At 31.9% G+C, this 25,337-nt stretch overlaps 2 protein-coding genes across 2 annotated transcripts; both read left to right on the top strand.

Annotated features, from left to right (window-relative positions):
• Window positions 1-38: 38 nt before the first annotated feature.
• Window positions 39-5,988, top strand: LOC120084220 (sucrose synthase 6). Its single transcript, XM_039040125.1, has 15 exons — window positions 39-1,704; window positions 1,789-1,921; window positions 1,993-2,147; window positions 2,288-2,480; window positions 2,584-2,702; window positions 2,812-3,028; window positions 3,118-3,213; window positions 3,319-3,492; window positions 3,583-3,699; window positions 3,842-4,008; window positions 4,103-4,327; window positions 4,424-4,990; window positions 5,065-5,203; window positions 5,285-5,412; window positions 5,663-5,988. Exons 1-15 carry the CDS (start codon window positions 1,598-1,600, stop codon window positions 5,823-5,825), a joined length of 2,700 nt encoding a protein of 899 aa, XP_038896053.1. The 5' UTR covers window positions 39-1,597; the 3' UTR covers window positions 5,826-5,988.
• Window positions 5,989-14,575: 8,587 nt separating this feature from the next.
• LOC120083325 (uncharacterized protein At4g15970-like) lies at window positions 14,576-19,386 on the top strand. Its single transcript, XM_039039033.1, has 4 exons — window positions 14,576-15,016; window positions 18,065-18,409; window positions 18,478-18,965; window positions 19,065-19,386. The coding sequence occupies exons 1-4, from the start codon at window positions 14,777-14,779 to the stop codon at window positions 19,129-19,131; spliced, it is 1,140 nt and encodes a 379-aa protein (XP_038894961.1). The 5' UTR covers window positions 14,576-14,776; the 3' UTR covers window positions 19,132-19,386.
• Window positions 19,387-25,337: the final 5,951 nt, after the last annotated feature.

The following is a 25,337-nucleotide window of genomic DNA, read 5'->3' as shown; positions in this document are numbered from 1 at the left end:
TTTCTTGAATGTTTTTTTTGGGCAAGGCTATGAATTTAATTAACCTTGCTGATTCTCTTTTGTGCGGTAGAATTGTCTGCCGGTTCACTGTATCTATATAAAAGATTTCTCTTGATGCTTTTAAACAGTCACCTTGAATTCTCAACCTGGTCAATCTCTTTTAGGTCGGCCCTACATAATTGAATGGAAATAGAAATTGAGTACCCCTCTCCGACTCCCAATCTGATCCCATGCAAATTATTCATTGCTAGATCTTTTTTCAAGGAGTCCAACAGGAACTTTGGATAAGGAAAATGGTTGGTTCATATGGTTGCATTTTTATATCTCGCCTTACAAGCTAATCATTAGGTTTATTTATAATTTGAGCGAGCGAGATTGATTCAGGTTATCGCTGAAATTGATGGACAGAAGCAATCCAACTCAAGCAGATTGTATTACTGCCAAATCAACCCCAAAGTGAATGGAACTTATCTAAAGCTTATATCTAATTGACAAACTGAATTTCAGTTTTGAATTTTATGAAATTAAACAAGTTTGTTGATAAATGTTTTTCAAGTTACCAAAGTATAATTCAATTAGTTTGACTTTGACATGCTCTTCCGCTTCTTGATTTTTAGCTCTTTCTAGTGGATCCCCGTTCTTCATATTCAAGCAATCTGTTTTTCTATAGTTTCACATTCAGTAATTAATGGTTATATATATGATGTAATTGATGAGTCGACTATAGTATATGATAATTAAATCGTTATGAGGTTTAAGGTCGAGTCCAATCATATTTCTATGCTTGTACTTGTTTATATCATGACACGATTATGTCCATCTGTTATATGATGGATTATCTATCATATTATAATTTGAACAAATTATTGTGAAGAATGTATGTTTAATTATATCTTGAAATTTCTATGACTTTATAGAGATAATTTGCAATATAATCAGCCATTGTAAAAATAGTTTTTTTTAGCTGGGCGCAAAAATACGAACTTCTAAACTCTCAAGGAAATAGACTTTAATCAATTACGCACGAATTGACAAATAAAAAATAGTTTCAATGATTTCAGAGTTCCAGTAAACGCTTGGTTAACACTCAATAAGGAATTGTCACATTTCAAAGCAGAAGCTTCTCAATCATGGACTTGTGGCAACTCCAAAAGCCTAAAATTTCCAATTGTATCTTAAGAATCTAAGGCTGCTACAATTGTGGAACTGAAAGAAGGAAAGAATAAAAGCCAGCGTCTCTAATACCAATACAAATGAAACTAAAAAAAATGAAAGACAAAGAAAGTCGCTTTGCTTGAAGTTCTTTACCTTCACCTCTTAAAAAGCCTTTATGGAAAGGAAATCTGAAATAACTTCCCACAATTACAATTCCTTTCTTGCTTTCAATATTTCAAACCTCAGAAATGTTCTTCTCTTCATCGTTATCCTTGTTTCTGTTTCAGCTTTTCGTCTCTCTCACTCTTCAATTACATATAACATTTTCTCAAACTCTGTCAATTAAGGTATATATATCTCAGATCACAAGACAAAAGCAAGACAATAATCATCACTTTATCATCAAGTTGAAAACTGTTGTAGAAGACAATTGAAGGAAAAAATGGCCATGGCAGCAGCCAGCTTGATGAGATTAGACACACCAATTTCTGACAGTCTAAACGATGCATTGAGGAGATCCCATAACCCAATGAAGAAATGCTTTGCCAGGTACATAGTTTCTCAAGCAACATAGAGCTTAAAGGAAAGTTTGTGACTTTTTGAGATATGAATTTAACCCATCTGAGTAAATAGGTTTCTTGAGAATGGGAAGAGGTTGATGAAATGCCAAGATTTGATGAAAGATGTGGAGATAACAATTGAAGACAAGCATGAGAAGAGCCATGTTTTGGAAGGCTTTCTTGGCTACATTCTAAGTAATACTCAGGTAATATTGAAACTCTTTTTCTTTACTGTTTCTTCTTTGAAGGAGGATGGAATTTGATGGCTTATATGCAGGAGGCTGCTGTTGTCCCTCCGAACGTCGCTCTAGCCGTGAGGCCGAGTCCCGGTTTCTGGGAGTTTGTTAAGGTGAATGCTACAAGTTTGGAAGTAGGAGACCTTACTGTTTCAGAGTACTTGAAGTTTAAGGAAGCCATCTTTGATGAGAATTGGTGAGTCTATAAATAGTTCTGATTTCCCCTTTCCAATATTCAGAAGTTGAGACAAGGCTCTTTTATGTTCACTTCATTGTGTAGTAATCTTTGGATTGATGAAGGAAAGAGTTGTCAAAATGATTGGTTTGATGTTGCAGGGCAAATGATGAAAATGCTCTAGAGATAGATTTTGGAGCCATTGAATTCAGCGCCCCTCGCTTGAGCCTTCCGTCATCGATTGGAAACGGAGTCAACTTGATCTCAAAATTCATCAGTTCAAGGTTTGGTGAGGATAAACAGAATGTCAAGGCACTTGTTGATTATCTGCTGGCTCTTCACCATCGAGGACAGGTATGAAAATATGAATATTCAATTGCAGAAAGTTGAAAATTTTAAGAAAAAACTTTGGCAATTCAAATCAAGGAATGACAACATTTGGATTTAAATCTTGCAGAGTCTTATGATCAATAAGAAACTTAACACTGTTTCCAAGCTTCAATCGGCATTGTTTGCAGCCCAAGTATATCTATCTTCACTGCCAAAAGACACGCCATATGAAGAATTTAAGCACAAGTAACCAAGAATTCTTATTTCTTTCCCTAAACCATAGGGAATCTAGTTTTGATTTCCCATTACTCTAAAATTTTATCTAATTGTATTTTTTATCCTTAAATGCCTTAAGGATGAAAGGATGGGGATTTGAGAAAGGATGGGGAAGCACTTCAGAGAGGGTAAGAGAAACAATGTTGATCCTTTCTGAGGTCCTCCAAGCACCAGATCCAGCAAAATTGGAGTTACTGTTTAGCAAGCTTCCAACCACATTGAATATTGTAATCTTTTCGCCTCACGGCTATTTCGGCCAGGCAGGCGTCCTTGGTTTGCCCGACACCGGCGGTCAGGTCAGAATTTGATCAACTGTTTATTTCAGCATTACAATGCTGTCTTCCTGAGGACTTGTATATCACTCACCTGCTACAAAAATGACTAGATTGTCTACATTCTGGATCAAGTGAGAGCTTTAGAAGAAGAGTTGCTGAACAGAATTGAGCAGCAAGGCCTGCAAGCAAAGCCTCAGATTCTTGTGGTATGTTTGTTATAGGCACAAAGATCACAAGTTCACAACAACATTGTCCTTGTTCTTGGCAACTGCAGCAGATGTTTTAATATGTATTAAAATTGACATATTTAGGTGACAAGGTTAATACCCGATGCACGAGGGACGAAGTGCAATGTAGAGTTAGAGCCTATAGAAAACACAAAGCATTCTCACATTCTCAGGGTCCCATTCTTCACACAAAATGGAGTCCTTCGCCAATGGGTTTCGCGTTTTGATGTCTATCCATACTTGGAGAGATTTGTCAAGGCATTTGACCTCAGAAATTCTTTCATTTTGCCCAACCAGTTCATTCATCTTATATTAACTTTTATTCCTCACTCCACTTTGTATTTGTAGGATGCCACTGGTAAGATCCTTGAAGTCATGAATTGCAAACCAGACCTCGTCATTGGCAACTACACTGATGGAAACTTGGTTGCTTCTTTGATGGCTAAGAAACTTGGAATTACACAGGTCCACTTCATTTTCTCAACTCACAAACTAGAAGACCAGGAACAAAATATAAAAGCTTGAGAAAAATCTGTCATGTTTGGTTCCTTTTTTGGTTTCTAGATTTCTAAATTCTTGATTTTCTTTCTTTTTTTGAATCTCCCAGGGAATTATAGCACACGCTTTGGAGAAAACAAAGTACGAGGATTCGGATGCTAAATGGAAGGAACTTGATCCAAAGTATCATTTTTCATGTCAATTCACAGCTGATTTGATCTCAATGAATGCAACTGATTTCATTATAACAAGTACTTATCAAGAAATTTCAGGAAGGTTAGAAAGTTCTATATCGTAATGAACTCAGCTGGATTTGCATTCTAGAAATATATAACCTTTCAGTAGCTAAGTAAAAAGTTTTGTCTAACAGCAAAAACAGGCCAGGACAATATGAAAGCCATGAGGCCTTTACTATGCCTGGACTTTATAGAGTAGTCTCAGGTATTAATGTGTTTGACCCCAAATTCAACATTGCTGCTCCTGGGGCTGATCAATCTGTCTATTTTCCTTTCACTGAGAAATCGAAGCGACTTACTAATTTTCATCCCGATATCGAGGAACTACTTTATAGCAGAGAAAACAATGATGAGCACATGTAACTGTTACCTAGTCTCAATCTCTTTTCCATTGAACACTATTAGAAAATCATCAGTACACTTCTAACTTCCAATCGTGTAAATTTCGGGTACAGAGGTTACCTTGCAGATAAGAAGAAGCCAATTATTTTCTCAATGGCAAGGCTTGATACAGTGAAAAACATAACTGGGTTGACTGAATGGTATGGTAAAAACAGGAAGCTGAGAAGTTTAGTAAACCTTGTGGTGGTAGCTGGATTCTTTGATCCATCAAAATCAGAGGACAGGGAAGAAATTGCTGAGATAAAAAAGATGCATTCCCTGATAGAAAAATATAAACTCAGGGGACAAATCAGATGGATAGCAGCTCAAACTGATCGATACCGCAATGGAGAGCTATACCGGTGCATTGCTGATACAAAAGGAGCTTTTGTGCAGCCTGCACTTTATGAGGGTTTTGGCCTAACAGTCATCGAGGCAATGAACTGTGGATTGCCTACTTTTGCAACAAACCAAGGAGGCCCAGCCGAGATAATTGTCGATGGAGTCTCAGGCTTCCAAATCGATCCGAACAATGGAGACAAATCAAGCAAAAAGATTGTTGCATTCTTTGAGAAATGCAAGTCAGATGCTGGATATTGGAACAAGATGTCAGAAGCTGGTCTTCAGCGAATATATGAATGGTAAATAAAAGCACAAACATCATCTCTAATCAATTTAGGATGTTGGTATTCACTTATTGATTATGGTTTTTCAGCTACACTTGGAACATATATGCAAAGAAGGCTCTGAACATGGGATCAATTTATGGATTTTGGAGGCAGTTAACAAAGGACCAAAAACAAGCCAAGATGAGATACATTGAATTCCTTTACTCTCTCTTGTTTAGGAAATTGGTAAACATCTATAGGATATTACATCTTGAACATAATTAGATTAAGAATTTCAGCTTTTTTAAGCAGTCTAAATCTTAACAGGTGAAGAACATTTCAATCCCTACCGAAGAATCCTTGCCAGCTCCAACTGCCACAGCCACACCACAGCAGCCGACAACGGAGCTCCGATCCCGGAGATCGGCTGCCGCTCTGCCGGAGCCAAGACCAAGGCAAATTATCCACTCTTGATTAGCATTGATAATTTGCCATTAACCTTAATAACTGAAACTGACATTGTCTTATAACTCAAAGCTCCCACACATGCACAGTAGAAAGATTTGAAGTTTAGATCTTTGAACAAGAAAATTGACACCATATGATCCAAAATATAAATAATGAAAAACTTTGATAGTTGATTGATATAGAGATGTGCCAAGTCCTGAAGAACACAGTTAAAGAAAAAGAGTGTTTATTTTGCAGGAGTGAAGATAGGAGTTCAGTAGTGGAGCTTGGCCAGAGTGGGAATGGGCTATCAAACACCATAAAAAAGATGTGCTTTTTGGCTGGCTCTCTCTTGGTTGCTTACTACATGCTAAAGAGGATTTCTGGAGTAAATCAAGCATATGATGATTTACCACTATAACCTTCTTATAATTCAACTTTCTTTGCGTAAACTAAATTATAATAATCACTCGTCAACTCAAAGAACTTGCTGAGGTTGCCAACCCATGTGGACCATACTGTATAATTTACCCACATGAATAAATTCATTCATTCCTTTTTTTTTTTTTTTGGGAACCAAAAGTCTCAAAATGCCTAGGAAAGCTATGATAGAACCTTTTGGGTGATTTAAAAAGTAAAGGCAGAGGAGAATATGCACAAAATAGACAATAGCAATACCTATTTTGAGGTATGCCAGTACTTCCAGTGTCCCTGACAAGTGGTATTAAGGCTGTACCCTGACTTAACTATGTCGGTGTAGGCTTTGTTGATGATCATTTTTTTTAAAGAAGAATTGTTGGGAGTACAACTAAAGTCGCTCATTGGCTTAGAAATGGGAAGATTATGACTATAAGTGAGAGACAACATCTTCGTTCATATCAGTTTTTTTAGGTAATTTAAAAAATAAAGTCTGAGTATGAAGTGAACAATATCATACCAATATGGATATATATGAATGTCTTTACAAATGGCATCGGAATCATGTATCTTGACTTAACTATGTCGATTTTCCTTGATTGACATAGTAAAGTGATATGACTGGAAATAAATACAGATAGATGAGTACTTGATAGAACGGTCACATTCTCAACTATATATATTTTAAAAAATTAGGTGCAATTAAAACAATAATTTATGATGTGTTATGGCGGAGAAAATGAAGCATCGTGGGATGATCCTTATCCATAAAAGATATCTCTTTTATCTTTGATGATTTCTTTTTCTTAAAGAAGTGAGTATAATTACAGAAATTTATTACTTTTAAAGAAATAAAAGCTATAGAAAAGAAGATGGCACTCAATAATTGGTTTACTTTTCCCATACTTGATTTATTTCTAATTCTAGGATTGTATTATTAGATTATTATTATACAAAGCACTTTTGAATTTTTTTTTTCTATGAAATGGAAATATTTTAAGGATTTTTTTATTTATAAGAATTTCACTAAAAAAATTAGAACCACGTGTTTTAAATCTCCTTTTGCGTACAAAATTTAAATTTGAAAAGACTTACTTTTCTCTTTGAACTGTGCGTGTTTTTTACTTCTTGTGTTTGGTTGATTTTTTTCTTTAAGTTTTTTTAGGTTGGAAGTGTTTCTTAATTAACTTTAGGCTGTGGGGTCTTCATGCAGTTTAATATTTTTTTAAAAGAAATAAAAATTATATACATTTATTTTAGTCAATATAATTTTATTTTAATTAACTTTTTTTTAAAGAAAATTTTTAAAAATAGAAAAATAAGAAAAACTATTTATACAAAATAACAAAATAGCAATCAGTGTTAGATGCTGATACACTTTTTCTATAAAATTGTCCTATTATTTATAAATATTAAACAATTTGTTGAAATAAAATATATAAAATTTTAAAATAGTTATAAATTACATTAAATATTTGGAAAAATAACACTTTGGATCTCTATTTAAGGCGAGGCAAGGTTTGATTATACGTTGGTGGACCTTTCAAATTCGACATTTTAACCTTTGAAGTATGAAAAAACAGTATTGTTAATAAAAAGTTATTTTATTTATTCTCTCTCTTCTTTCTCCCTCCTCCCATCTGTCATCCATGGTCTTTGTCACTCACGGCTGCTTGTCCATCGATCTGTCTATTATGAAATGATTTAATCTTTCTAGTTTTATAAGAACATTGATTATCTAAGTAATTTATCCAGCTACCTATAATTTCATTAGGGTAATTATAATTAGTAGCACTTTTAGAAATAATAATAAAATGTATAACATCATTTTCTAAAAAATTCTAAATATCGACAAATCTATTTTACAAATGATATGGCTTATCACTCATAGACTCCTACCAATAATATTGTTTATCATTGATAGACTATTTAAATTTGGCCATATTTACAATTTTTTTACATTATGTTATCTGTTAATATTTTGGATCTAATATCTATATTTGCAACTGTCCCATTTCATTAAGTTTTAATTATAGAAATTTCGTTAAACCCTTAAAATATTTTTCACAATAAACAAATTGGACTCTTTGAATTCTAATAAAATTAAAATTTAGGTGTTAAACATGTAATAAAAATAAAAATTAAATTGATGTCTGGCTCTATTACATTTTAAAAAAACTAAACTAATTCGATGGATAAACTTATTCTAAATCCATATAGAATATGGAATAAGAAAGAGATACATTAAGATAAAATGAGCCTTAATTGTGATATAAAGTATGAATTAACGATTAAGAAGTTTAAAATTTAAATTTAAAACTTTAGTACTAAGAAAAGAAAGGAATAAAAAAGGGAGAGGATAGATTCCAATCCAAACTCCAAAGTATCTTGGTAATTAAATTGACGGATAGTATTAATCAGTTGGGGAAGATGACGAATTTGAATAAATGATCAATTATGGTTAATAATAACAATAAAAATAAAGTTATTGAGCATTGTTCTATTTTGATTCCTAAAACTTGCGATAACTCATTTTAGTTATTGAACTTTTGCAAATTGTTTATTTTGGTCCCTACTATTAAGATTATGTCTACTATTTAAAGATGAAATCTATTTGAAAATGAAATTGCATGTAGTATGGATTGGGCAAAACGAAGGTGAAGCAAAATATCCACAATCAACGTACCAAAATAGTGAATCGTCAAAATCTTGGATGCAAAATAACTTTTGAGATCTTCTATAAGAAATCGCTTTAGCACCTAATTCAAAATTGAAACCCTAGATTTTTTTAGCATAACTAATTTATTTGGCAGTCTAATCATCCAAAATTAACCTGGACTAAAGTAAGGTATTTCTAAAAGTTGAAGGATTATAATAGATATTTTCTAAAGTTTCAGGATCAAAATAAAGATATAAATCTAAAAATAAAAAATGAGGTTAAAAGCCAATCAGCGTTGGGGAATTGAGATTAAAATCATAGTAAAGTAAGGGGAACCGGCAGCTAAGCAAACATCCGGTTGCCGGTTGGCTTGAAATAAACGTTGAAAGGTATCAAAATCAGGCTTTGAAGTTCAACTTTGGCCTGCCCATTTTTTCTTAACGCCTTTGTACTTGACCACGCGCTTCTGCTTTGGTCCCATTTATATTTCCAGTTTTCCTTAAAATTCCCTTCTGGACAAAATAAAAGAACTTTCAATATTTTATTTCATTTTATTTATCTACTTTTGAGACATTTTTATAAAATAATTAAATTAGGTTACCATGGTTAAATTTTGGTATAAAATTTAATATGAACTTTTAAGCTACATTACTATATATATATATATTTGATAGCTTGGTACACTACTTTTAGAGATTGCTTACTTAAGCCCGTGTGTTAGCTTCTTCATGTTTGCAAAAATAGCAAACAAATCAATATGACCCAATTACTTAAATGTCGATTCTTATTTAATATAGTGTTGATATATGTAAAATGTTGATTGATGTTAGTTATACTATTGATACACTCATGTCTTACTTAAAATTTTTTATTGTTGTCTAATATAACGTTGATATATTTGGAATATTATGTCTTTAAAATGAAACACACATGTTTTACTTCAAAAGAAGTCATTAGTTGAATGTTGATTATATTATTGTTAGATATACTGCTGATATATTTGAAAAGTTGATTGATGTTACATATATCGTTGCTACAATAATGTCTTACTTCAAGTATTTATTGATTGATATCCTATCGTTCATGCCTTGTATCTATAAACTGCTGGTACACTCAGATTATCATGCTTATAAGATGAAATACACATGCTTTACTTCACAATAAGTTATTGATTGAATGTTGATTTTTATTAGATATACTGTTGATACACTCATGTCTTATCAGATATATATTACTAGTATACTTGGAATATCATGTTTATAAAATGAAACACACATACTTTACTTCAACATAAATTATTCATTATATGTTGATTGATGTTAGATATATTATTGATATATTTTAAATGTTGATTGTTGTTAGATATACTATTGATACACTCATGTCTTACTTCAAGTATTTTCTAATTGATGACGGATACACTTATGTCTTATATTTGATATATTGCTTAAACACATAGAATATTTGATAATTTTGCCCCATTGATATCTAATATTATACATGTTTATGGACTAGAGATTTAATGTTTGCTTATGGATATCTAAAATTTTTATCGATATGATAAATTACTAGCATGCCCTACAATTTTGATATACTTTTGTTATACTAAAAAAATCTATAGATTTTAAGTATATTAGTACGGTTATAGTGTACCAAAATTTGCACATTTTTTATACACTTGTAATCTATTGTCGACAAATTTTGCTAATATACTAGCATATTTAGTATATCAACATAGTTATTTAAATTTTATTTTTTAGTAAAATTAATGGTTTGGTATATCAGTGTGATTATTAGTCATAATGTATGCATTTTGTACGATCAATCTATTTCAAATTTGGTAAATCAATTTATAGAATAACCTAAATCAAAGTCAGAACCCTAGAAATCGAACAAAAAAATAAAATCAAATTAAAATTAAATATAAAGATTTATCCCACTATATAGTATATAAAACACATAGTACATGAAATAGTTATATTCTATTATGTTATTGGGATGAACAATTTCAATTTGTAAAGAAAAGCTCACCCTCATCACCTAAAAGGGGAATGTGAAGACAGTACATGCCAACCCTCTTATGACATCTACTATCCACCTGTTTCCTGTAACTTGTTATTGCTTGACCTAATAAATAATAATATGTTTGTGCATTCATCTCATAATTTTAAGACTATAGGCATTCAGAACTTCATAGAACTTAAGCAGGACCTAATATACAAGATTATTTACGAACAGATTGTTCCTCTCATCCCTTGCTAAGATGTTACATGACATTTGGACAAAAACAATGTACATAAACAAAACCTAAGAAGGCTCTGAACTATCTGATGATCCGAGGTCGTGACAGACTGATTGTAACAGGTTAGGAACTTGTTCGCTACCTGGGGGGAAGAAAACATTTAAAAACAGTGAACTGGAAAGCCTAATGAGTGATGGATTTAAGTAAATGCTTAAATAAGTACATATAAAAGTATCCAAGAATCTATACTTGATTTTAAATTTGAGAGAATATTTAATAAATTCATGATTCCCAGGTCAGGCATAAATTAGTATCATAAAACCATAAAACATTATACATACTAAATCATGCTTAAGTTCTCAATCATTCATAAAACTTGCATAAAATTTGTACCCAAAGCCTTAGTTGAGGTAGAGCAAGCTCAATACATTCAACGTCGATAACCTTAGTTAATGTAGAGTAACCTAAAAAAAATCAGCAATCGATAACTCTCATACATGCACTTATAAATACCCCCAAAAGATCGAGCACTCATGTACACAATCTAAAGCAAGTGTGCCAAGGTGGATCCCAAAGACCTATAACATATTCATACACTAAAAATCTCAGATACCTTCTTCTATCCTTCAGTATTCAAAATCCATAAACTGGGGTACGAAGCAAATGGAAATTTAAACTTTACTTTAGCAAATTGTAACATGCTATAATCTTGAAATCATGAAATACTTTCCTTGTTTTTGTGAACACATTACTTTAGTAACTAATTTCCAGCACATGGTTTAGATAAAACATGCTTAACAAGAAAATCATGTTTAGTATAACACTTTAGAAAATAGATCATAAAACTCAAGGTAGGTAAATCATGCCCAACAAGGCCTTTAATAAATACTTTACTATATTTCAATCATAAAATAGCTTCATTTGAAAACATTTATCACTTACTGTCATTGGTTGACTGCCAAGGGTCTATAAGCTGCTCTAATCTCTGTCTGTCCTGAAGAATGGATTATAAACCCCTGGTTGATTCGGATTGCTTAAAGCTTATAGCTTCCAAACATTCTATACCTAAGTTCATACTTTTCTTAATTTCTATTTAACCCTTTAAATTCTTCTCAGACTTCATACTTAGTCATTTTTATAGTTAAAAATCCACAAAACCCTTAAATGGCTTAGATATAATTTAACAACTCCAAATATCCAAGACAAGTCCATGACAAGCCACAGCAGCTAGGTGCATGGCCAGGAGTAGGCGTGGGTGCTGGGACACACATAGACACTTAGGCGTGTGCACAGGGGGCGTGGATGGCTAGCGTGAGTAGCAACACATGCACACAGGTTTCCTGATAAGCGGCATGGGTAGCAGCACATGAACTGACTGATCAGGCGAACGCTGTTGCACGTGAAAGATCCCTAATGGGAGGGAACCGTAAGCGGAAGCAAGATCGATCCAATTTCTATTTTTTATTGAATGTGAGATTTTACAATAAAACAGTAGACAAGATATACATTTATGTATAAATTATAGCATGTTTAACAAAAAGGTTTTAGAAATCTTACTTTGAAGATCTTTTTTCAAGAATTCTCTCGAACAATACGCGAACCACTTGAAGACTTTCTTCAAGAAAATTTCATACAAGTTAGAACACGACCACAAAGACTTCCTCGATATTCTCAGGGTGAGAATCCAGGAGTAGTGGGCTCTGCCTATTTTAGATTAAGAGGGAATTTTGTGTAAAGAGGAGAAAAGAGATTTCGTGTAACGACCTGAGTTCAAGAAGGGTACATGAATGAACTGATATCACATCTGAATGAACTGATATCACATCTGAATGAGAGGGATCCTGAGGACATGAAAGTATGGTTAATAAATGCTTAAAAGAATTGAAAATTACTACTAAGGTGCACCTTTCTTTTCGGTGGCTCAATCATAAGAACTTCAAAGATAAGTGTGCTTAACTTGAAACAATCCTATATTGGGTGACTTACCTTTTTAAACCTCACAACCCCTTATCTAGACCCTTGTTTTTCACTTGAATTTTCAGTACTTTTTCATCACTTCCAGCCAATTTAAACTCCAATGTATTCCATAAACCTCTTAAACAACCTGTAAATTAACTTACCTTCAAATTTGAAGTTTTAATTCCTCCTCACTTACTCAAAATCCACCAAAAACCTCACCGAATTCAGACCAACCTCGAGTTTTCTTCAATTTTCCCATCTTTTCAGTTGAATTTCTCTATGGCAGCCTTCCTTCTCCTTCCTCTCTGGTTTCTCTTGCTCTTGGCCAAAGAAAATCACAATTTTCTCGAGTGAATCGTGCAAATCGATTCCTTCTTCTTCATCCAATTTATATGACCGACTACCTCTTCATGCTTGCTTGAAATGTTGACAGCTCCTCCTATAATCATTTCAATCCCACTAATTCTTGTCTAACACTATCTTAGCCACCTTAAATATCAAATAAAATAATTAAAAGATAATTACCAAATATTACCTAATTTAATTAAAAGAAAATTATTAATTCCCTAAATTTCCATATAGCTCTCGGCTAACAGTTGGACCAAATTTCTTCCTTTTCACCTCCCAACTTCAGGGCATGGCTGGCTCCCCTTTCACCTCATTCAACTCCTAACATACTCTTTAGCCTAAACCTTCCTCTTGGCTTCCTTGTTCAACGCATGGCTCACCACCCTAACACACACACATTTTCTTAAAAACTTATAACACCTTCCCCTCACACACAAGTTCCACGCCTAGACCAATTTCTCACAAGTTACCACTTAAAATTTTTACTAAGTCCCAAATTAAATATTAGTTTTAATTTAACTTCAAGAAGAATCAGAAAAGAGTGTAGGACTTGCGGCAAAACTATGATATCCAAAGGAGAGCGAAAGCTGATTAACATTTTGGAGATCGGAAAGGAATTATCACGGCAGTGGAAAGTCTTTCCAAATAGGGCACACCCATTATGAATTATTGATTGCTCAACAAATATTTGGCCAAAATTTTGTGATTAATTTGTTATAATTAAAATAATGGTATGAAAAAGGAGGAATTGTTTAAAAATATGGGAGAGAAATTTGCTTGCAATTTTCAAACTGTATATATAAATAAAACTTTTGGGCGGTCATCACTAGAGATCAAAATTGGAGTTAAAGAGGAACCGCCGAAGATTCCAAAAGCTCTATTTAAAAGAAGGAAAATTTTTCTTGAAAAATGTTAGGTGAAGGAACCTGCAAAGAGTTGGACGGCCAACATTGATACAATGTTAAAATCAGAATACCATAAAACGATAAAAGTTGAAATTTAGAAATTTTGCTATATTTGCAATAAAAAAAATGCTAGCTACATATATGCCGTTTACTTAATTGGTTTTGCTACCCATTTTACTTTAATTTTCATGGTGACCTGCATTAAACTAAAAATAATATGTATGTATCAAATTTAGAAAAGAAGACAGCAAAATTCAATAAAATAAAAACGTCACACATATGTGATTAGAAAATAATTATGGAATTAGTGAAGCGTGGGTGTTTAAAAGATAAGATTAAAAATAGAGTTAGAGATGAAAATATGGAAATTAACCATTGAATAAAAATGAAACCATAGAAGAGAATTAAAAGGAAAGAAGGAAGAAAAATCAAAATGAGGAGAAAGATTCCGCCTTCAAAATTCTAGTCGTTTTCAGAAACAGCAAATACAAGCAATTGGATAAATAGAGACAAATTAAGGAGGGGATGGGAGGGACCAGACAAAGAAATTATGAAACTGAGAAAGGGGCAGCCGGCAATTAATTAAATTAAAACTCTCTCTTCTTCTCCCACTCTTTTTTTTTACCGATCAGCCCCTTGTTTAGTTCAAGTTTTTATTTATTGACCCCTCTCTGACGTCAACATGAAAATAACGCCATTTTTCTTCTTCTTCTTCTTCTTCTTCTTCTTCTTCTACCTCTTTTTTTCATCATCTAAATCCCAGCGAGTCAACCATTACGCTCGTCTTATAAGCGACTCAAAATTTCCTCTTTTCCTCCTCTTCCTCACGGTTTCAGCTTGCAATGAAGAATAATTCCGCCGCCGACGGAGGACCCGCCGGCAACGGCAAGTTGTCGGCTCCCTCGGCGGTTCATACGACGGCGGTTACGTGGAGGATGGCGAGGACGTCCGTTGTGTTCGTTGGCGTTATATTGGGTCTCCTTGTTCTGTACAACTCAACCATTAATCCTTTCAAATTTCTTCCTGTTTCCGACACCTACCGTGCTTTTCGATTCTCTGCTCCTCACAAAGACCCTCTTTTGGTTAGTTTCCATTTCTAATTTCTCTCTATTTTTTTTTTTTTTTAAAAAAAGAATTGATTTTGTTTAATTTTGTTTATTTATAATTATTGTTGGTAACTGGGGAATCATGCGATCGACTTGAGGTAGGTTGATTGTGTTTAGGAGTCGAAGAATAAAATCTGAATTAAACGGAAAAATAATTCTTGCTTCGATTTGTGACCAAACGCGATTCTCGAGTCCTAGGATTGACGAATAAATCAAATAGAGCCAACTGGGCTTTGTTTCTGAATTAATAATAATAATTTTTTTTAAAAAAAAAAATTAAAGGGGAAGGTTGCATATGCTGCAGTTCTTTAATGGTTCATTTAATAATTTTCCAACTAAGTTTATAAACGTACACACAAAATAAATTTTTTTAAAAAAAAAGAAAAAACACACACACACACACACAAAACGCAGAATTATTGGTGAATATCATGGCAAGTGATTGGTAAGTTGGCGATAGGCTCAATAGCCAGGCTGCTCCCCTGCTGCGCCAGCGCGTGACTCGCGCGTGCATTTATTATTATTTCCCTTCTTACTTCTTCTTTTTTTACTGGATACAAATAGATGGAAAAGATATTTAGTAATTGAACTTTTTTATGTTTCAATCTATTTGGTATTTTCAAATTTAGTCCATCAGTTTTGATAATATTTTATTTTTAAAAAAAATCATACAAAATTAAAAAATTAAGATTTTATTAGAAAATTTTGAATTGTAATTATTTTTCAAAATTTTCAAAATTTTCACCATCTATTTAATATAAAATTGAAAGTTATGTTACTTCTAAAAAAGTTTGGAATTGTTGTAGAGTCTATTAAATAAAATATAAATACCAATAACATATCATTTGTCAATTTGAAAAGTAAAAGTAGGATTAAATTATAAGTTTAGTCTTGGAGTTATGTTTATTCTAAAATTTAGAATTGTTATACATTTTATGAAATAAAATAACCAAGTATGATCTATCAATTTGAAAAGTAAAATTATAATTAAATTAGAGTTTATGAAATAAAATAACAATGAATAATTTTTGAAATTTTATTTTCATATGATTGAATTATAAGTTTAGTATTTATTAGATGTCAAACTCTAATTTCGTAATTAAGAAGTGAGTGAATTGTGAAAAAAATGGAGTAAAAGTTAAAAACACGGGTTAAATATAGGGATATTAGTGGGTTGAAGAACTTTTTAGATTTAACTCAATTGTTGGGTTTGTTAATTTCTTCCACCTACACAATCCTTATTAAAAAATGAATCCAACTCAATCCAACCCTAAAACATTTGGATTGTGTTGGTTCAGGTTAATCGGATTATTTATTTAAATTTATGTTCTGAAAAAAAGTAAGATGTTAATACGAAAAAATTTGATTGAATTATTTTTATATATTGAATTAAGATTTAAACATAATTTCAATTTATATAACAAAATTTTCTTTCCAAAGTGCAAAAAAATATTTTTAAGAGTTATTGGATAATAAATTATCAAAAAAAAACTTAGATAAATATATGTATATATAATTATATCATAAGTTAATATATATATATTTTAAATGTTAACAAGAAGTTTAGATTGATTTGGATTACTTTAAGTGAATTCATGAACCAATCTAACTCACAAATTTTCATTTATTTGAACTCTATCAAATTCAAATGAATTGATAAGCTAATTAAAATCACATAAATTAGATTGAGTTGATCGTTTTTTTAAAAAAAAAATTATTTTAGGTGATCTAATTTTTTGAAAGAAGTTTTAAAAATGAGCTAATAAGGGTTGGGTGGGCGTATATATTTAATATTGTGAGGGGAGAAAAGGAGTGGAGTTGGGGGAATGGAAAGGGAAGGGAAGGGGACAGGATTTTACAAAGGAAAGTGGGCGATTGTGGTGTAATTATATGTTTTTGTTCCAATAAAACTCTCATCCATATTTTCGTACAATATAAAAACAATTTATTTTTTCATTACAATATAAAAACAATTTATTTTTTCATTACAATATAAAAACAATTTATTTTTTCATTACAATATAAAAACAATTTATTCCCCTCCCGCACAGCTCTGCTAATAATACATGGTGGGGTGTCAATGTCTACATAACATACACTTAAAATATCACCATTCAAATAAAGGGAATGTGTGTCTATGGTTTCTAACAAATTTTGAACAGACTTACTCTATAATAATGGTAACACTCTCGAAAATATTTTTAAATATAATAAAATTTTGTTGTTAATAAAAAAATAATAGATAATAAAATAAAATTGATTTATTTTCTTATATTTGCTGTCTTAAAAATAGATGAAATTTAAGAGTAAATATTAAATAATTAAAAAACAAATTTTAATTTTTCAAAATAAATCTAATATTTAATTTTACACTTTTTAAACACTATTTTCATAAACCAAAACTTTAAAAAAATATATTTTGGAGTGATTTTAAACTTTGCAAAAATGATCCCTTAAAAAAATCAGAAAAATGATATTAACTATTTTAAATTATTCTTCAATGTGTTACTAGTTTGGGAAAAATACCTTATTGGTTCTTAGGCATGAGATTACTAAGTTTCAAAATGTTATACATTTAGTCACTTTTTAGTATGGTTTCAATTTTTCATTAGGCATAATGTTACCATTCCAATTTGAGTTTTGTTTCATTTTGGTCGTTTCAAAATTTACACTTTTAACAACAATTTTCCACAAAACACTCATTTTCAAGAATCAAAAATTAAAATTAATTAAGTTTAAGTATTTTTCATCAATATTAAAATTAAATTTAACAATTCGATCATAATTATATTTAATTAATTAATAGACATCACACACTAATAACTGAAAATGAATATTTAATGAAAACCGAAATTAAAAGTAAAAATCTTAATTCAAATTTAAGAGTAATATGTAACATCATTGATCCCAAATTCTAAAATCATCGGACGGTTGGAAATTAGAAAAAGTAGGATGAAACAGAGTATATTGTAAAATGATGTTAAAACTTATAAAAGTTTGTAAAATCACAAAAATGAAATATAGGAAAAAGTTCTGAAAGAAGCAGCAATGGAAGATGGAACAATAATCTTGACGACGTTGAATGATGCATGGGCAGAGCCAGATTCACTCCTCGATCTGTTTCTTAAAAGCTTCCACATCGGAAACGGAACCCAAAGATTACTGAAGCATTTAGTGATAGTCACGTTGGATGAAAAGGCGTATTCTCGTTGCGTGGCGTTGCATCCTCATTGCTATGAACTGAATACTCAAGGGACCAACTTCTCCAGCGAAGCCTATTTCATGACCCCTGATTACTTGAAAATGATGTGGCGAAGAATTGAATTTCTCACCTCTGTTCTCCAAATGGGCTACAGCTTCGTCTTTACGGTTAGTTACTATCTTTACGCCAAATTTTTGGGTCAACCAGTGATTTAAGATTTGAGAGGATCGTGCAGGATTCTGATATCATGTGGCTGCAAGATCCATTCAATCACTTCTACCCAGACGCAGATTTTCAAATTGCTTGCGATTTTTTTATGGGGAACTCGGAAGATCTAAATAACAATCCCAATGGAGGGTTTGTGTACGTGAAAGCGAATCCAAAAACGGTGAAATTCTATAAGTTTTGGTACGAATCGAGGACAATATATCCAGGGAAGCACGACCAAGATGTGCTGAACAAGATCAAACACAGTCCATTGATCTCTAAAATTGGGCTGAAATTAAGGTTCTTAGACACTGCGAATTTCGGGGGGTTCTGTCAGATGGGGAGGGACATGAACAAAATGGCCACAGTGCATGCCAATTGCTGCGTTGGACTAGAGAACAAAGTGCACGATCTAAGAATTTTGCTACAAGATTGGAGTAACTTTTTTAACCCAACAACTGCGGATAACAAATTAGCTTCATCCACCCCTTCATGGACTGTTCCTCAAGATTGCAGGTATAATAATAATAATTATTAGTATTATATGCTTTCTTTCTTTCTATCTTGTGCCAATTATAATAAAGCTTCACTTTTACTTTTATGTGGAAAATTCAGAACTTCATTTCAAAGAGGGAGGCAACGCAAGGACAATAAGAACACTGGCGACAGAAGGTTATTATAGGAATCCTAAATTGGTATGACGATTTGATTTGAATAGAGGAAAAAATTAAGATATTAGTTGCAATCGTTCCTATTTTCGAAGAAGTGGTGAATAATGTTAGCTTCGAATGAAATGGTTGTATTCCCTATCCGATCTTTTAGTACACGATTTTTCTGTACATTGTTAAAAGGCCCCAAGAAAGAAATGCTGTCTTTTCTTCTTTCCCTTTTAATGTTTAACTCTTAGCAGCAAATTAATTACTTTTAGTTGGTTTCACGTTTTCTTAATTTTCTTAATTAGTTTAATCTTCTTCTTTTTCTGGTGAATTTCTTTTTAATTATTTGTGATGTTGTGTCTATATTGATTTTTTTTTTTTTTAGAAAAATACTCTTTTAGTATCTGAGTTTTTAGGTATAGATGCATTTGGTCCTCAAAATTTTAATTTGACCAATTTAGTCCCATACTATATTAATTAGACGAGGAATCAAACCTTTCACCTTTAGGATAAAAAATTATGCGAATTATTGTGAACTAAGTTCATTTTATCGTCAATATGTTGGCTTTTGCTTTTTAATAAATAATTAAATTTATATACACGTGTCTATATATGCACACACATTACCTTTGACTACATAACAATCATTAAGTCAAAGTTCATGGTCTGAATGACATCATAATTCGATTAAGGTATGGAAAAAATTTGGGTGCAGTGCCTTGTGCGACCCATCAACACCTAATGAAATTGTGTCACGTGACATATTATTTTATAAATTTTTTTGTATGAGTAAAAGAAAGAGGGAGTATAAGGATAGCGATCGATCAAACGTGTATGTGTGATGAAAATGAGAATAAATATGGTCTAAGTGAGAGCATATACTATCGATGAATAACAAATCTTGAATTATTCCAAAAGTCGAATTCCAAGAGTCTATTTATGCAATTCAATTTTTCTAAGAAACAACTTTTCAATGCAAACCAAGGGATAATCGGTAAATAAGTGATTTTGAGGTTGAATGATGATAAAAGCAGTAAACAAGGGTGTTGAATAGGGACATAATTATGTTTTAATCAAAAGGACAGTGTGTCTTTGGCAATGCAACTGCATTATACCTGGACAGAAAACTCCTCCTATTCGGTCTTGCGTGAAGTTTCTTTTGGGAGTTCTAAGCAACTAATGCCTATATTTCCATGGTTAGATGGATCTTAGATTAATTATATACAATTTCTTTACCATATGGTGCCTGTTATTATAAGATGATGTGACAGTCATATTTTGAAACTCTTAGTCCCATATTCCTTTGTGAAATCAGTTTATATCTTAACCTTCTCAACACTAGGGCTCCACTAGAATGCTAAATTAAGTGATCAGTTTAACTTAACAATATTTTCCCATAAATTCAACAAAGGAAATGCAAAAGTTAGAGGTATGAAACATAAGCATTAATCAAGCTACAAAACCGCTCATTTCAACAACGTATTTGTGAGAGTACTACGTGAGGGGATAACTCCCCCTCACTTCAACAACCGCTCCCCTACAACTAAGTTTTTATTATTATTTAATTTAGTTAATATTAAATTTAAAAAAATCTATTTTAATTAAATATCATTAATTAATCTAATTAATCAATTATAAAATCGAATAATAGATGAAATAATTAATAATCTCATTAATTAATTATAAACTTAATTAAATATCACATATTTAATTAACCATGCATTTAAATCACATTCAAATGGATAATTCTTTCATAACCTATAGTTTTAATATGAATCTCATTCATATTAATTTTAACCTATATTATTTATATGAATCACATTCATATAATTAATATTTGAATCTTATTCACATATATTACTCTAATATATTATATAGTATTAATTATACGTTATATTAATTTGAATCTCATTCTCATATATTACTCTAATATATTATATAGTAGTGTTACCATGATGGCAACACTACTGATACGACCCGTTTTATAGTTGTTACAATTATTATAAAGTACTATAAATGATCTGATCCTGATCATTTGTGGAGACATGTGAGCGGCGGTATCTTATACGAAGGAGTTTGTATAAAGACTGGACGAGATACCTCCACGCCAAGAAAGTAATACAGCGGATGTTAAGGCTTTCTTTATACGTCGTTGCTAGAAGAGACTTACATTTCACCAGGATGATCATAGGTGGCTCGACCTTAATCTTGAGTGAGTTGTGAACTCCTACATATAAGGGTGATCATTTGATTTGTATGGGTGAGAGTGGCGAGATTCGCCGACTCAATAAGCCTACCATTTTAGGGTTTTGTCTGATTGAGAAGCTAGAAACACAACTACACAAGAAGGAATTCACTCATTCTCTATAGTTAGGGTAGGAAGATAAATTTCTCCCTTAAGGGCTGATTCCGGGGCTTGAACAATGAGGTGCCTCACCCTCTCCTGGCCAGAGAGGGGTTCGGTCATAGTTGGACTATGACTAATTGTTCATTAGAGGGATCAGTGATACTTAAGGAGTTAGATGTAACTACAAGGGTAAAACGGTAGATGTAACTACAGGGGTAAAATGGTACTTACAAGCAATTTGTGAAAGGTCAACGAATTGTTGATTGGTTATATCCACTAGACACGTAAATATATTTATAGTGCGAAGAGTTCAGATGTTGGTCTTTAGTGGAGTGACCAACAATTAATGAATGTGGATTAATTTGATTAAAAGAGTTTAATCAATTATTCTCGTATCACTGGAGCTTCAATCTATAGGTCCATTAAGTCTCCTCGTTAGCTCAATGAGAACTGATGGAAATCAAATTAATTTTGATTGTTCAAATTAATTAAAGGGAATTAATTATATAAGATACAATTAAATAATGTATATTGATACACTATATAATATAATGTATGTTGATACATTTTTATGAGAGAAATAAATATTTGAATATGATTCAAATATTAATTATATGAATATGATTCATATAAAAACTATATGTTAAAATTTAGTGTGAATATGATTCATATTAAATTTATGTAGTTTATGAGAGAAATAAATATTTGAATATGATTCAAATATTAATTATGTGAATATGATTCATATAGAAACTATATGTTAAAATTAATATTAATATGATTCATATTAAATTTCTATAGTTTGATGAGAGAGGTTGTTATTTGAATATGATTCAAATATTAAATTATATGGATATGATTTATATAAAATCTATAGGGTCTATTATATGTGATATAACATATAGTTTAATATTTATATATATTAAGTTAGTATGTATATATATATGTTTTGTTAAAATTCAAATTTTGAATTGGGGGGAGGGAAGAGTTATAACTCCCTCAACCCTTAAATCTCTCAATTTTTTACGTAAAGAAAGGAGAGAGAAAAAAAGTTTTTTGATCATCATCTCCTTCCTTCCTCTCCTTTTCTATGCTTTTTCTACAAAATTTTTTCTCATAGAAATCACCATCAAATCTCTCAATTTTTTACATAAAGAAAGGAGAGAGAGAATCTGATCATCATCTCCTTCCTCCCTCTCATTTTCTATGTTTATTCTACAGATTTTTTTCTCATAGAAATCTCTCATACTCTTCCCTAAGTCGAGATTGAGTGCAAGCCCATACATCTGCATGATTCTCGTCCCCGAGAATAACGGAGAAGACCCCATGTGATAGATAAAACTAACATGCAGTGGAAGAAATCAGAATCAATAAGCACTATAATTACACTTAATTTGAGTTTATAAAGCATGCTAAAACAGTTTTGCAGAAAATAGGGTTTCATGTTAGAATACCTTTGATGAACAATTGAAATTCTTCTTCTCCTCTACGAATTTGATCTCTAAAACACCAATGGATCACCACAAGGATCTTCTCTACTATCCTTGAAATGAGAGGTGGGATCTCAGAGTTGAAGTTAATTGTATTAGAGAAGATAAGGGGTTGGAGAGAATTTCGGAAAAAAAAAAACAATTTCAACTTGCATGATCATCTAAATCTAATCAAATCAGATGTATTTAAGCAAATTAATCATGCAAGCATTTTAATTTTAGCTTAATGACACCTCAAGAAGCTAATTATGAGTGGGCTAGGTGTTTCAAATGGGTGAAACCACCCCAATTAAAATGGAAAAAGTTGGATAATTGCACTCAAAATGGAATTTTCCATTTAAAATTCAATTTTGAATTCAATTCTAATTTTCTAAAATTAAAAATTAAATTTAAACTGAATTTTGATTTTCAAAAAATGAAAAATGTTTTATTTAAATAATTAATTAAACAATTTTAAATAATTAATTAATAATTTAATATTAAATATTAAATTAATCAAACTCATAGTTTATACATGAATCCTATTTATGTAAACTAATATTTAAATCAATATTTAAATATTCTAATCTCTCTGATTTCGTTTAATTTAAATAAAATTAAACATTTTGATTATATCAAATATAATTAATCATACCCTAAATTAAATTTGAACACTTCAAATTCAAAAACCCTAATTCCAAAGTTGAACATTTCGGATCTACTCAATTCATTATTCCAAGATATATTTTACGAGTTAGTAGAGAGACCTTATGAACCTAAAGATCATGAGCTCCAACGATTTGAAATTAATTGACTAAACTCATTAGACCGAATGAATCAATATTCGTTAACTACCGAGACACACTACTATAGCTCGATAGTTGCACTATCTTACTTATAGATATATTTTTATTCATTTTTAATCATAATTAGTAAGTCAATCCTTCACAGGTCGTTCGTATTTACAGCTAGGTCAAAGTTACTGTTTTACCTCTGTAAATATATCTTGCTCCTTAAGCTCCATTGATCCTCCATTTAAACAATTGGTTTATAGTCCAACTTATAAACCATGACCCTCTCCATCACGAGAGGGCGGGGCCCTATTGTTCAAGACCAAGAATCAGCACTTAAAAGAACAACCTATTTGCTAACCCTAAGCCAGGTAGGAGTGAATTTCATATTGCAGAACTATGTCTCTAGTTATCTACCAGGTCTTATCCCCAAAATGGGAGGCTTATTGAGCAGTGCTATTGGACTACTCTCACCTATGTAGATCAAAGGATAATACCGAATAAACAGAAGTTCATAGTTAACTCAAGATTAAGATCAAGTTACCCTAGGTCATTGAATTTGAAATAGCCAGTTTTAGCAGTAAACGGTCGTTATAAAGAAAAATGATTATTTTGAGGTCCGGTCTTATGCAAACTCATTGCATAGAATGCCTCCACTCACACGTCTCCACATGAATGATTTTGGGATCACATCATTTGTATTAATATACAAAATGGGCCGCATCCAATAGTGTCACCAGGATGAGGTACCCAATCTCATCCATATACTTGTAGACCATTTTGGTTATATACTAAAACTTGATCCTCTTTTATCTTGCCACATAAAGTTAAAGTATTCATATTAATAGCCATGGATTCGTTTATTGGATTTTTAAAACAGAATGCAATATCAACAACAATTTATTAAATAAAATACTCAATAATACTTTTATTGATGAATATAATAGATTAACAATATTTACGAACTGCGAGTCTAGGACATTTCCAACACCATGATGGTGTCCGGTTGCGGTATTCGTGCGATCGAGAGAAGAAGACACGAATTGGAGAGGAATGCAAAAAATTGGTCTTCAAGGGTATGTGATATCCTAATCTTTCTTCTTCTTCTTGTACATGTTTAATTAGTTTTGTTTATCCTACATTTCCGTCCTCTGATTATTGTTCTGTAAAACTAAAATTGGGATACGATTTCTTCCACCGCGGTGAATGTCAATCCCTTCAATTGGTATCAGAGCTAGGTTGTTTGAATCTCAATTTTTTATTTTAAAACTTTAATTCAGAGTTTTGGTAGGTGCATATTTCAGTTTGAATGTATGGGTTTTACATATTGGATGGTTTCGAAATTGGCCTAGAATTTACTGCTTTAAAGGTGTTTAAAGTTGTAATTTCCCGATGTTTTGGGCATTTAGTTTCATGTAATCGAGTTTGTAATTGTCCTTGTCATTCGTGATGGAGTTTCGACTTTGGTCGGTGAAATTTTGGAGCAAGAAAAGAGCAAATCAGATGAACGGGTGAAGCAGAGCAGGTTTCCTGCCTTACAAGATCGCAACGCTCTAGCCGCAGCATGGCCCAAGGCTACAACAACATAAAAGCCAGCGTTACAATGCTCCAAATGGTCAACGCGC

The sequence above is a fragment of the Benincasa hispida genome, chromosome 8, assembly GCF_009727055.1.
Source record: "Benincasa hispida cultivar B227 chromosome 8, ASM972705v1, whole genome shotgun sequence".
NCBI classification, from domain to species: Eukaryota; Viridiplantae; Streptophyta; class Magnoliopsida; order Cucurbitales; family Cucurbitaceae; genus Benincasa; species Benincasa hispida.
This window is presented reverse-complemented; position numbering and strand designations above follow the sequence as displayed.